General features: G+C 41.0%; 1 protein-coding gene across 1 annotated transcript; it reads left to right on the top strand.

Annotated features, from left to right (window-relative positions):
• The first annotated feature begins 511 nt into the window (after positions 1-511).
• LOC114923496 (zona pellucida-binding protein 1-like) lies at positions 512-12,983 on the top strand. The gene is made up of 5 exons (XM_029286551.1): positions 512-527; positions 1,066-1,284; positions 3,176-3,252; positions 3,746-3,920; positions 12,772-12,983. The coding sequence occupies exons 1-5, from the start codon at positions 512-514 to the stop codon at positions 12,981-12,983; spliced, it is 699 nt and encodes a 232-aa protein (XP_029142384.1).
• The last annotated feature ends 604 nt before the right edge of the window (positions 12,984-13,587 follow it).

Genomic DNA, 13,587 nt, shown 5'->3' with positions numbered 1-13,587 from the left:
TTTTTACTTCTATTTTAGAGTGATTATTATATTACTAGTTTAATGCTGGTCTATGACCAAAATAAAATAAAAAAGTATATTTTAAGGAAAGTTTGATATATGTCTGATCCACATAATGCATTATACCTTTGTCAGGTCCCCAAGTCCTTACAGCCTTAATTAGTGTTTTGTATTTATTTATTTATTATATCTATACCTAGTGCAATGAGAATAACTCTGGATATATGTACTCACAGATACACACAACACACACACACAAACACATGTACGTGTACCCATACTATGCAGTAAAGCATCCATAGTACAATAAATCAAAAAGAAAACAATCTATTCAGAACATTACATAGAAGAAAACAAGTCAACAATTCCCTTATAAACAATTAATTTTGAGTATGTTGTGGAACCCAGCTAAAATTATGCATAACCTATTATTTACAGAAAACTATAAAATGTGTTTGTTTTGTTTATCAAATTTAAAAGGCTAGCCAATTCTATAAACCAGGCCCTATACATGAAAGGCTTTAGAGGTAATAACAAGCTCCTTGAGGTGCACTAGAAGCCAGATAGCAACCAATGTAGCTTATGGAGCACCTGTGCCACATAAGCATACTGAGGCATGACCATTACAGCCCATACTGCTGAATTCTGGGCCAGCTATATTTTTGAAATGGTCTTCAAAGGCTGTCTCATATAGAGTCCATTGTAATAATCTAAACATATAGGTCATGAATGATCATCTGCTGGGTCTCCTGATCCCCTTCTTCCCCTATCCAAAATGAGCAATCCATTTAACCTCTCTCTGGAGATTTGAGAACAGCTATAAAAGTCATGTGAAGGTGGTTTTCAGATTTAAGCATATTTTATTAAGTTCTACTAGGGAAATTCTGATCAGTCAGCTGAACAAAATTTAAAAAAAGGAGTGATTGCCTGGATCCTGCTATTTCATGTTACTTTCAAAAGAAGACAATACATTCTTCAATAGAACCAATAATGCATTGGTGTTAGCTTTTGGTAACTTGCATATTGTGAACTGTTAGAGAAATAATTTGTTTTAATTTTTAACAGTATATCATGTGCCAGAAAGGAGTATATACGTGACATCAGAATTCACAAGTGGAACCTGTGAAGCAAGCACAGTGGCCTCGTTTATAAAATATCTCTTAGAGAAATTAGAGAGCTTAATTTACAAGCTTAATTGTGAAATCAAGCAATGGAACACCCAGTGTCATACTGCTACAGACACATTGAAAAAAATAACACATAAATTTACCTTTCAGTTCATAGGTAAGGTGAAAACTTTGCTCACTACTTCTCTGTTTGTGTGTGTGTATGTGCTATACAATATTATATAATACCACAAATATGAAAATATTGCAGATATTATTTCTGATATCATTACAAGTGGTACTAATATAATAATAATATCACTTGTACTACAAATGTAATAATGAGTCTATTTCAGTATATATGTCCATTAAATAGGTGTCAAAAATAAATGAGCAACCATTCTCCAAATCAGCCTGGGCAGATCCAGCACTGGCAGGGGTCCAACCATACACACAAAATTCTGTCATATTTCCCAACAAAGTGATACCTATTTATCTACTCGCATAAGGCATGGTTTCAAACTGATTGGTGGACAAAAGCCAAGGCAATTGATGGAAATTTACTCTGTCACATGATGCTAGGACTTGAACCGCTGAATCAAAGACCATCTCCAGTATCTTTAAGTTATTAGTCACCAAACCTCTCTATGCAACTATGAAATCACTATATAGGTAGTCCTTGACTTAGCACCATTCATTCAGTGACTACTAGAAGTTATAATGGTAGTGAGCAAATGGTGATTATGACTATTCATCAAAATTCTGCTGTTCCAGCACCCCCACAATCATGTGATTGCAATCTTGACAACCACTTCACACTTACAACTGGTTGCAGTGCCCTGAGATCGCAAGATAGCCATTTGCAACTTTCTCTGCTGTCTTTCCCAGGAAGTCAATAGGGAAGCTGACAGGAAAAATCACAAGTCATTAGGTTAAATATCCTTCCCATCAGGAAACACTTTCTCAGTCCATTTGCACTTGGGCTACACCAACCACTCACACCTTCACCAATCCTAGCTGTGCCTCACTCATACCCCTGCACAATGTCCCCAACTTACACCACACCTCGCACATCTTCCCTTATCCATGCCATACTTCTCATGCATCCCTTCACACCCTTTGCACCTTTTTCAACCCATGCTGCATCTTTCATGCCCCCTTACATCCTTGGGGTACTTTTCCTGATCTGTGCCACAACTCATGTATCCTGATGCACCATTGCATACCTGACCTGTGCCTGCCTATTGTGCACTCTCATACATCGACCTGCATCATGCCTCTCACACACATCCTTGTACTTTCATGTATTCTCCCTGATCCTTCCTTGCAACCTCATAAATCCTTTTGTGGTAAGCTGGCAAGAAGTTGCCTTGCCTATCAGCTATGAGATTTGATTAACCAAAGCAACAGAGATTGCTGTCCCTAAGTGATGCTGTCACACCTTACAACCACATTACTTAGCGATGGAAATTTTAGTCCTAATTGCCATCATATGTCAAGGAATAACTATCTAAAAATAGATTGCTTTTCAGTTGACATATCTCCTTTGTTTATAGTTCAGGGAACATACCGTATTGTATATTGAGAGTGCAAAATTAAGAGGTTTAGCCACTACCAAAATTCTCTTTCTCTTTGTAACTCCCCATTTCTCTGTTCCTCATAGCCCCTATTGCATTGTGTTCCCCAATTGCCAACTGTGTTGGCTAGGAGGAGAACATTGACTAAATCCTGACTGTTATTTTTGTATGCAAGGAAGCATTTTTTTAAATCTTTTCTCTCAATAGACAGAGAACTAAGTCCTTAATAGATTCAAATCATGTGCTGATTTTTGTTGAAATGTTGTTAATCAAGAATTTAAATAAACAGTACCTGAGTAACTGACTTTTAAGTGTATCTTTTCATAGTTCACCCTTGCCACCTTATAATGGCCTGATATTGCAGATTAATTTTATCTGTGGTAATGTTACCGTATTCTGATACATGAAATTATCATATTAAGATATGATCTAAAAATCATCTGAAAAATATAATTAAAACATAAAATATTCTCTCTCTTTCACTTTTTGCAGTGTTTCCTCTTATACTAGATTCAGCAGATTTTTGTCAAAATTCTCATTGTCAACATTCCACAAGCAGCATCAGAAAGGTAATATAGAATTATTCTAAAATACTTAAAAACAATCATATTTGAAAATAGCATTCTTCAAGACATGAGTCTGTCCAAAGCAAAAAAAGATGATCATGTAAATTCACAACATCAATATATTTTTCTTAATATTAAGGTCTGCCACACCTATCAGTCTTTGCTATCTACAGATCTCATCAACTTTTAGTGTAATGTTGTTTACAAATTTGTGAATCAGTTCATATACTGGAGCATAATTTTCTAGAATGGTAGAAAATAGGCACAGGCCTCTCTCTCCCCCCCCCCCCCCGAAAACCTAATACATTCTGAGGATATTGCAACCAGTTCATGTCCAGAATGCAGTTTGCACATAGTTAATTTTTGTTTGAATGGAAACTACTATTTATGATATCAGCTAGCAGAAATGAGTATCTTGCATTATATTCTATATGTAATCCACCTTGGGAGCCAGTTGACAATCAAATATTAATGCAATCATCTTTTTAAATTGTAGGCATATGACAAAATCAAGCAGTTCTTTGAAGTCCTAAACACAGATCCCTTTCCTGGTGATCTTTTAAGTTATATTCCTGGTACTCTGTCTGGTGTTAAAGTAGATCATTGCAAACCAGGGTTTGGGAAAAACACAAGTACCATGAACAACAATACAATATGTCCAGGATGCTGTGGTAAGTTTCCAGGGTTTGGAGTAGAATTATACATAGAGAAATGGGGGAAGGAAAAAGATAACTTGCTAATGGTAAATTAACAACTAGCCCAGTGATTGCGAACCTTTTAGAGATCGAGTGCCCAAACTGCAACCCAAAACCCACTTATGTATCGTCAGGTGCCGGGTGGGCATGGCCCATTGGGTGGGTGTGGCCCATTGGGTGGGCGTGGCTGCAGTGGTAATGGCAGACTGGGTGGGACTAAAAAGTTCAATCAATCAATTCCAACTTTGCGAGATCTTTTTTTTTCCTGTGAGAAGTTGAAATTGATTGATTGAACCTTTTTTTTTTTTTGCACACGGCGGTGGAGGCCTAAAGTGAAAAGTTTTTATAAAACCCAGCTGAAGGCCTAGGACTGGGGTGATGACGTGCATGCCCACAGAGAGGGCTCTGTGTGCCACCTGTGGCACGCGTGCCATAGGTTTGCCACCACAGAACTAGCCAGTTTGTCTCCCATCTGCAGTTAATGTCTGGTAGTTGCATTTTGCATCTGGGACTTCAAATATACTATTTGTTTGAACAAAGGCTAGGAACAGAGCAAAGGATTTGGCAAGAAAATCTAGTTGCATAGTGCTGGTATAAATTACAAGAAGTGACAAGTTGTGTTACAGCATCTCAGTGTAATCTTTGGCCTTTGAAATTGCACCCCAATATCACATACAAGTTTGCATTTCAAAGGATTCCTCCTTATGTCCCCTTTCAAGTTTCATCATTTGGCTGTTTTGTTGTTGTTGTTTTGGAGATCCCTATGCCTGTTTTTTTTAAAAAAATATTTCTTTAATATATAAAAACAAAAACATATTGCATATAGAGAAAACCATTCTCATTAACTTAACAAAAGTTAACGATGTGTTTACAAATTAATAATTTTTATTAATCCTTTCATTAAAGCTAGTTCATAAGCAGAAAGCAAGCATATTTTGGTATATAATTCAAAATATATTCCCATCTTTGATTGATGTGCTACATTAACAGGTTATGAATACTAAACTAAAATTAGCAATATTGAGGCAAGCGCATATATGAATATATATCCCCTTACCTATTTTACATTTCCAATATAATGAGATTGATACAAGTAGTCCTTGACTAACAGCCAACTTAGTCACTGTCCAAAGTTACAACAGACCCCCAAAGCAATTTACAACCTGGTTTCAATGTTTTGATGTCACCTGCCACCCCAGTCTTGTGACTACAGTTTGGTTGCTCAACAGCCAATTCACATTTACAGCCATTTGCTGCATCCTGCACACAGGAATAAGATTTGAGGCAATTTTGCTGGAAAACAGTGCTTACTTCTAGTTTCTGGCAAAAACTGCCTCATAGCAAACCATGGGTTAGCTTAACAGCAGTGTTTATTTAACCAACATAGTGTTTGCTTTATGATTTTGGCATTTGCTTTATAACCCCAGCATTCACTTACCAACTACAGCAAAAAGTTTGTAAAATCAGGTCCAGTCATGTGATGACCTGCTTTATGATTGTCATGACTTACGGCCATAATTGCAGGGCTCAATGATGTTTATAACTGAAGGACTACCTGTCCTTAAATTTTCTTCAAAATTTCTAATAAATGAGAAAAAATACTTCATTGAATTAATCTGATCTAAAGTTAATAAGAAATACTGTATACTTAATATTACAAATCATTACGTGTTTATTTGCTAATACAGAGTATTCCAACTCTATGCCAGAATTCTTATAGATAAATAATATTGCACAATTATTAAATATTGTGCAATATCATTTGATATAAATAACACATTTTATATTATAGAAACCTATTTCCCAGAGTGGCTTTCTTATACTTTATTCATTCAAGAGGAGCAACACTGACACTGCATTCTTCTAGACAGAGAGCTCTGGTGTCATCCTGTATCTGTTGGAGCTACTTTCCCAGCTTAGGAATCATATCTGAGTGCTTCTCCCATTACTGGGACACTTTGGCTTTTACTTTCCACATCCTGTCCAGTTTTTCTTCAGTCCCTAATATTTCTCCAGTTTCTTATAATCCTTCCTGATGTTGCTTTCACTTGGCATTGCTACATCTGTCATCATTGCTGTCTTTTGGTCTTTGTCTTTAATATTGGTTGATTGGCCAGTACTGCCTGTCTATCTGAATCTGGAAATCCCACAGAATCTTATTTTCCACAACCTTCTGTGGGATCTCCCATCTAGACTTAGGAGGGTCTAGTCCATATTCTGTAGATATTCCAGTATACAATGTCAGCTACTTGGTTGCGTTGTTCAGTATATGCTATTCTTGCCTGCATCTTATACCCTCCCACTCTGTGTTGCACTGTCTCTGAGTCCTCTCTGCATAGACTGCACTTTAGATCCTATCTGGTGTGGCAGACCCCTGCTTCTGTGAATGTGGTGTTAGTGCCTGTTCTTGTGATGTATGATCAATACCTCAGTGCTGTCTTTCAAACCAGTCCTTTCCAGCCACTGATAAGATTCCCAATGTCTGCCACTTCGGCTACACGTCAATTACAGAATGGGATGTTTAGGCACCAACCCTTCGCTGTGCTCACTTCACCCCCAGCCACCCACAACAGCCAGTTTTCCTCCTCCCTTGGCCTTCCCCTGGCCATTCTCCATGGCCAATGAACCCCTGGCTCTCCACCCCCCACCCTTCATCTCTCATGTTTGACCCAGGTGTTTTGCTGCATAGGACAAGCAGCCCCCAGATAATCAGATGGCAGGCAGAAGCAATGGTACAGTGGGGGCAGTGTGTGATTGGTGGTTGGCACGATGATTGCTGGGGCTGTGGGATGGGCAGCATGCAATGCAATTTTTTTTAAGTGCTCCGGCTGCTCCAGAAGTTTTTTTAAAGAAGCTGTGTTAGGTGGCTCCAGAGCCATGGTTCTGACAGGTCATGCAGACAGGGACAAGGCATATATTGGGGCTGCACAGATCTGTCACCAGGACTAGAAAGGAAGGGAGGGGGAGTGGTAGCAGGAGTAGCAGTCCCTGGGGCCACTGGGGAGGCATCTGGCTGAGTTGTGAGCCAAGCCATCTGTGCAAAGCCTACTAGAGGCGCCCCAACTCCTTTCCTGGTCCCAACACACCCTCACCTGTCTGCCTCCCCAGTGGCCCTGGCAGCTGCTATTCTCACCACCACTCTCCCTTTCCTCCTCCCCTCTGGTCCTGGTGACCAATCCACATGGCCCCTAGCAGCAGGATGCTTTTGTGCTACAGCTTTGCTGTTTCTGACTCTTTTTATAACTTGGGGCCCATCCCCTCTGCATGACCTGTCAGAACCACAGCTCTGGAGCCACCCAATTGGTCTGAAACTTGTGGAACAGTCATGGCACTTAGAAAAAAACATGTATTGCACACTGCAACCCCACAGCCTCTGTGATCATCCTGCCCACTGCCAATCACATCTGCCCCTGCAGCACCATTGCTCCTGCTTGCTCCTGCTGGGGGCTATTTGTTCCATGCAGCAAAACACCTGGGTCAAATGGTGCCTGGGCAAATGAGCAGGGACAAAAAGTGGGAGGTGACGGGCCTGAGGGCCATTGGCCATGGAGAATGGCTGGGATAGGGCTAGTAGAGGAGGAAAGCTGGCTGTGAATAGGCTGAGGCAGGTGGCTGGGAGCAAAATGGGCACGGCCAAGGGTCAGTGCTTAAATGTCCTAGACCTGTTGATTATAGATCCCATGCAGAATCTTGTCTTGCCATGGAACTTCCTCTCTTGATTTTCTCCAACATCTGCTACTGCCTTAGACATTCTCTCAGCATCTAGTTTCATTCATGTCAGTAGTTTTGACACTCACCAGACTCCAACTGCTCTCTCTTTGACTGATGTACAGTCTCTAGGTGTTGGACTTGGGGTAGAAACCTCTGTGCATTATGAGGAGCTTCTGGGTCTTCACATCAGCAGCTTCCATGCATTCTTTGGCCAGTTGAAGTCACTGGAACTTTGGGCAAGAGTGACCAGGTCATACTGGAATTCAATATAATGCAAAGAGAAGCAATAGAATATAACCCAACCAATGACTTAAACCTTAAAACAACTGAGGTTTTTTTTAAAAAACTCAGAGATTGCCTAAGAAAAATCCCATGGATCAAAATCCTAAAGGGAAAAACAACTCAAAAAGGATGGCAACTGAAAAATATGATCATAAAAGCCCAGTCCAATACAATATCACTGAAAAAGAAAAACAAGAAATCCAAGAAGAAACCGGCATGGTTGCACAAATATCTTTCTGATAAACTGAAAGACAGAAAAGATAAATACAAAAAATGGAAAGAGGGACACATAACTAACACAGAATATCAGCAGATAGCCCAAATCTGCAAAGATAAACTCAGGAAAGCAAAGGCTCAGAATGAACAAAGAACAAAGAACAAAAATCAAAGATAATTTAAAAAGTTTCTTTCAACATATAAATAAGAAGAAAAAAGTCAAGGAAACAGTTGGTCCACTAAAGAGAGAAGATGGCAAGGAAGTAACAGGCAGTACAAAGAAAGCAGAGCTGCTTAACTCATTCTTTGCATCAGTCTTCATGCAAAAAGAAACTATCAAAAACATAATTGTAAAAGACAGACTTGAAATAAAAATTAAAATAAGCAAGAAAATGGTAAGAGAACACTTGTCTGATCTTGATGAATATAAATCCTTGGACCTGATGGATTACATCCCAGAATTTTGAAAGAGCTGCTACATGTTATCTCAGAACCATCGTACCATATCTTTAAAAAATCCTGGAGCACCGGAGAACTACCAAAAGATTGCAAAAGATAATGCAAAAAATATTCAAAAAACAGATCTGTGAACATCTAGAAACAAATAAAGTTATAACTAAAAGCCAGCATGAGTTTGCTAAAATAGATCATGCCAAACCAATCTTATTTCATTCTTTGACAAAGTGACTAAATTAGTAGGCCAACAAAATGCTGTAGACATAGTATCCTTAGACTTCAGCAAGGCATTCAAAAAAGTAGGCCACAACTACTTCTTGGTAAACTAGAAAAAACTAGATGCTGGGATAGACAGCATCACCACCAGATGGATTTGTAACTGGCTGACAAACCGTACGTAGTCCTTAATGATACTACATCTACATGGAGGGAAGTAAGCAGTGGGGTAACACAATACTTCACATGATTTTGATTCTATGCCTCTGTTTATACAACCAAGGATTGTATTAGCTTTTTTGGTTTTTGCTGCACCCTGTTGCCTAAGTGTAAAACCTTGCTTTTCTCCACATTAAATTAAATTTTTCCACATTAAAAGACATATAACATTGGTGCAAATTGACTGCAGGACCTGATAGCACACCACAGCAGTCTCCCAGAAGAGGAACCAGTCACATCGCAGAAGCAAACATCCAATAGTGGGTTAACAAAATGAACATCTGCACAGCACCTAGCCTGCACATGATCCACACTTACTGGCTAAAGAAACTAACACGAACACCTAGCAACACAGATGAACCAGCTGCTAGAAACTCTCACTCAGACTGGCTAACCTAAGTAAGGACAATGCTGATCATGAAAGGGAACAGTACCAGCCAATTACCAGCCAATAACCTCTCACAACATGGGCCATTACATGAGCACAGCTCAGAAGGGCATTAGGAAATACACCAGAGGCTCAAAGCACCCGTTGCTCATTCCACTTTTAAACTTCTATCATAGGTAGAGCAGTTGCCCCAAACATAAGGTTTAGACAGACCATATCTGAACACAGTCTGGATTGACTGTAGGAAAGCCTGTGACTCAGTGCCATACCCATGCATCTGCCTGGTGCTATGCAAAGTAAATAGGACACTAAGGATCTTCCTCAAGAACTCAAGGGACTAGAAGACAACACTAGAAGTCAACTCAGGACAGCTCACACAAGTAGCCATCAAATGCAGAATATACGAAGGTGATGCATTGTTCTTGCTGCTGTTCTGCATAGGTTTGTCTCAGCTTGTCTCAGCCAAAGTGTTGACATGGATAGAAGTTTAAGAATGGAATTACCATCAGTCACCTTCTTTACATGGATGACATCAAGTTGTATGGAAAGAACAAATGAGACATCAATTCACTGATCCATCTGATACAAGTGTATGTCTACAGTGAGGACATCAGGATGTCATTTGAACAAGAGAAATTACAGTTCTGCTTGGAAAGAAAGTCAGAATACAGCTGGAAGTGATGTTGGAGGTCTTCTAGTTCATGGGTCAGCAACCCGCGGCTCTGGAGCTGCATGCGGCTCTTTGAGTCTTCTCCTGTGGCTCCCAGCCTCCTCTGCCATTTGCAGAGAGAGAGAGACAAAGACAGAGAGAGAGGCACTTGCTCTTCCCTTCTCTCTCTCTCTCTCTCTCTCTCTCTCTCTCTCTCTCTCTCTCTCTCTCTCTCTCTGTGTGTGTGTGTGTGTGTGTGTAAAAAAGAGAGTGGCCTCACCCTGTCCTCTGATGAACTGACAAGCTTATTGGGTGAGGCTCCTGCCTTAACTGCGTCTCTGCAGGAAGCAGGAAGGGCAGGTGACAGCCAGCCCAATAAGAATCTGTGTCAGCTTGTTGGAGAACAGCTTGAAGCCAGCTTGCCAGGTGAGCAGAAGATCAGGGAGAGGGAGAGGGAGAGAAAGAGAGAGAGGAAAGAGACAGAGAGAAAGAGAGGGAGAGAAATAGAGAGAGAGGGAGAAAGAGAAAGAGCGAGAGGGGGGAGAGAGAGGGAGAGGAAAGAGAGAGAGAGGGAGAGAAAGAGAAAGAGAGAGGAAAGAGAAAGAAAGAGTGGGAGGGAGAGGAAAGAGAGAGAGAGAAAGAGAAAAAGAGAGAGGAGAGAGAGGGAAAGGAGAGAGAGGAAAAGAGAAAGAGAGAGAGAAAGAGAGGGGGGAGAAGAAAGAGAGAAAGAGAAAGAGAGAGAGAGGGAGAGGAAAGAGTGAGAGAGAGAGAGGGAGAGAGAGAGAACTCATGCACAGCAGCCTCTATTTCTTTTTAATTAAACTCTTCTATCAAGCTCTCCACCCCTTGCATGCGCACGCATATGCACGCACAAGTTTTGCGTCTCCCAGTGTTTTCTTTTCTCTGGGAAATGGGTCCAAGTGGCTCTTTGAGTTTTTAAGGTTGCAAACCTCTGTTCTAGTCTGATCTCCTGCTTTCAGACAGGTGGCTGTCTAGTCTCTTCTTAAAAACATCCAGTGTTGAAGCTCCTACAACTTCTGAAGGTAAGCTGTTCCACTGGTTAATTGTTCTGTTAGGAAGTTTCTCCTTAATTCCAGGTTGCTTCTCTCCTTGATTAGTTTCCATCCATTGTTTCTTGTCTTGCCTTTTGGTGCTTTGGAAAATAAGTTGACCCCCCTCTTCTTTGTGGTGGCCCCTCAAATACTGGAGCACTGCTGTCATGTCTCCGCTAGTCCTTCTTTTCCCTAGGCTAGCCATACCCAACCATTCTTCATGTTTTGTCTCCAGGCCCTTAATCATCTTAGTAGCTCTTCTTTGCACTTTTTCCCAGTCTCAACATCTTTTTTGTAATGTGTTGACCAAAATTGGATGCAATATTCCAGGGGTGGTCTTACTAAAGCGGGGGGTGGGGGTGGAGGAAGAGCAGCATTGTCTTCTAGGTCAGGTTTCAAAAAAAACAAAGCAGCTCCCTCTGCATTGCCCTTTTAACACTTAACCCTTCATTGTCTGTTCTCCATCTCACTGAAATGCTCCTGTTTCAGGAGGAAATATAGAAACTGCAGAGCACAAATTGGGGCTCATTATGCTGTTTTGAGTTAAAGAGGCCATGCAGAAAGGCAGAAGATCAGGGAAATGCTGTTTTGTTGAGGTCAGTTTGCAAACGGCTGCTCCACATGGCCCAGTAAGATCGGTCCACAATGCTGAATTCTGCAGATCTCCAGAAGAAAAGCAAGGGATAGTGAGGGGTAGAACAGGGGGACAAAGCAGGCCCAGTGCCTTTGGAAACCCAGCAAGCCAAGGATGGGGGGGAGAGAGATAGGTGGGTGCACTGTAGCATCTCTGCAAAGTTATGAAGCCATCTGATCATTCGTAAGTGCAAATGACCAGATGACTTTTCTAAAATTCTTATCTTTAAATCATAGCCGTACATGGCTTTTAGGAGGTCTATTGTAACTTTGAATGGTTGCTATATGATCTTTTATACCTCGAGGATTACCTGTAGTTTGATATCTTAGGGCAGTGATGGCAAACCTTTTAGAGATCGAGTGCCCAAAAACTGGCCCCGCCCCCACCCGCCCCCACCTCGCCTGCCCGCAGGGCCACTCACCACCTCAGGGCCCACCACAGATCACCCAGGCAGCCCAGCAGCGCCATGGCGGTCACACCCTCTGCCCACGCCCTGCAGCATCAACTGTGCGCGATGGGGCATGAAGGCAGAGTCTTGTCTACACTGCCTGGCTGCCATGTCCTTGGCTGCGCTGCTCCACGTGGGCCATGCTCAGGGGCGACTCTCCTCCAGGGGGACTGCTGGTGAGCAGGGTGGAGGCAAGGCTGGGACAACGGCAACGTGTGCCCACAGAGAGGGCTCCGAGTGCCACCTCTGGCACCTGTGCCATAGGTTCGCCACCACTGTCTTAGGGCATAAAATACTGTTTTCAACTTAGTTCTTTAGCAGAGTGATGGCATGGGGGGGAACTTCTTTGTGTATAGTTGTTTTGGCATGCAGTGCCCCACATTGTCATCCTGAGGGAAGAAGTTGAAACAGTTTATGTCCAGGATATGAAGGGTCTGTAGTTATTGTCACAGCCCTCTTTCTCACTCATGCAATATACAGGTCCTCAATGGAAGACTAGTATATAAATTGTTATATTGTATATAATTTGTTATATATCTTTTTTTTAATGGAATAGTGACATGTCCACCAGGTAGATTCAGTGCAAAATATGGAACAACCTGTATTTTGTGTCCTGCTGGATCCTATAATGGAAAATATGGCCAGGTGGCTTGTGAAAATTGTCCAAAAAACCAAAGCAGTGATAGAAAAGGTGCAGTCACAGAAAAAAAATGTCACAGTAAGTTACTGAATACAATGTGTATGGATTCAACTTTCTCTTATTGGTGAATTATATTCACAAATGGGCCAAAACAAGTTAGCTGGAGGTGTTAAAGCAATTGTGGAGCATATTGGAACTAACTGGTCCTCATAACAGATTTTTTAATCAAATACTTAATTCAGCTTTGATTTTCATATAAGGTGTTTTTCTTACTCTTTATGTATCAAATCTTTCAAGGCATTTGCTATATATTCCTTGAGGGAAATAAGCAGTCGAAAAGCATAAAATATAAGAAATGTTGGAAAATATTTGTACTTAGGCGGTAGATGTTGGTGGTGGTTTGTTCTCTGAGCTTGTTGTTTAGTTTTTGAATGTTTCATCATCAGCTGAGGTAACATCATCATCCTCACAGTGCAAACTGTTATCTTAATATTTGAGCAGCTTACAGCCATAAAATATGAATTGGAGTCATTGAAAAGAGATATAACTATTTTTCTTCAAAAGGAAGGACTCTCTACTCCCACAAATGCCTATGTAACAGACACAGTCAAATCTCCCACTTTGGGCATACGAAGAATGGCTGCAGGACTTGGGTTTGGCTGGTCTAAAGAAAAGAAGAAATAGGGGAGACATGAAAGCAGTATTCCAGTATTTGAGGGGCTGCTCACCAGA

The sequence above is a fragment of the Protobothrops mucrosquamatus genome, unplaced genomic scaffold (genome assembly GCF_001527695.2).
Source record: "Protobothrops mucrosquamatus isolate PMUCROS unplaced genomic scaffold, P.Mucros_1.0 scaffold_217, whole genome shotgun sequence".
Lineage (NCBI taxonomy): Eukaryota > Metazoa > Chordata > Lepidosauria > Squamata > Viperidae > Protobothrops > Protobothrops mucrosquamatus.
The sequence above is the reverse complement of the archived record's forward strand: the minus strand, read 5'-3'. Positions and strand labels throughout refer to the sequence as shown.

Coding starts and splice junctions, on each gene's coding strand:
- LOC114923496 (XM_029286551.1), top strand. Junction 1,285..3,175: donor ATTTACCTTTCAGTTCATAG/GTAAGGTGAAAA, acceptor CACTTTTTGCAG/TGTTTCCTCTTATACTAGAT. Junction 3,253..3,745: donor CCACAAGCAGCATCAGAAAG/GTAATATAGAAT, acceptor TTTAAATTGTAG/GCATATGACAAAATCAAGCA.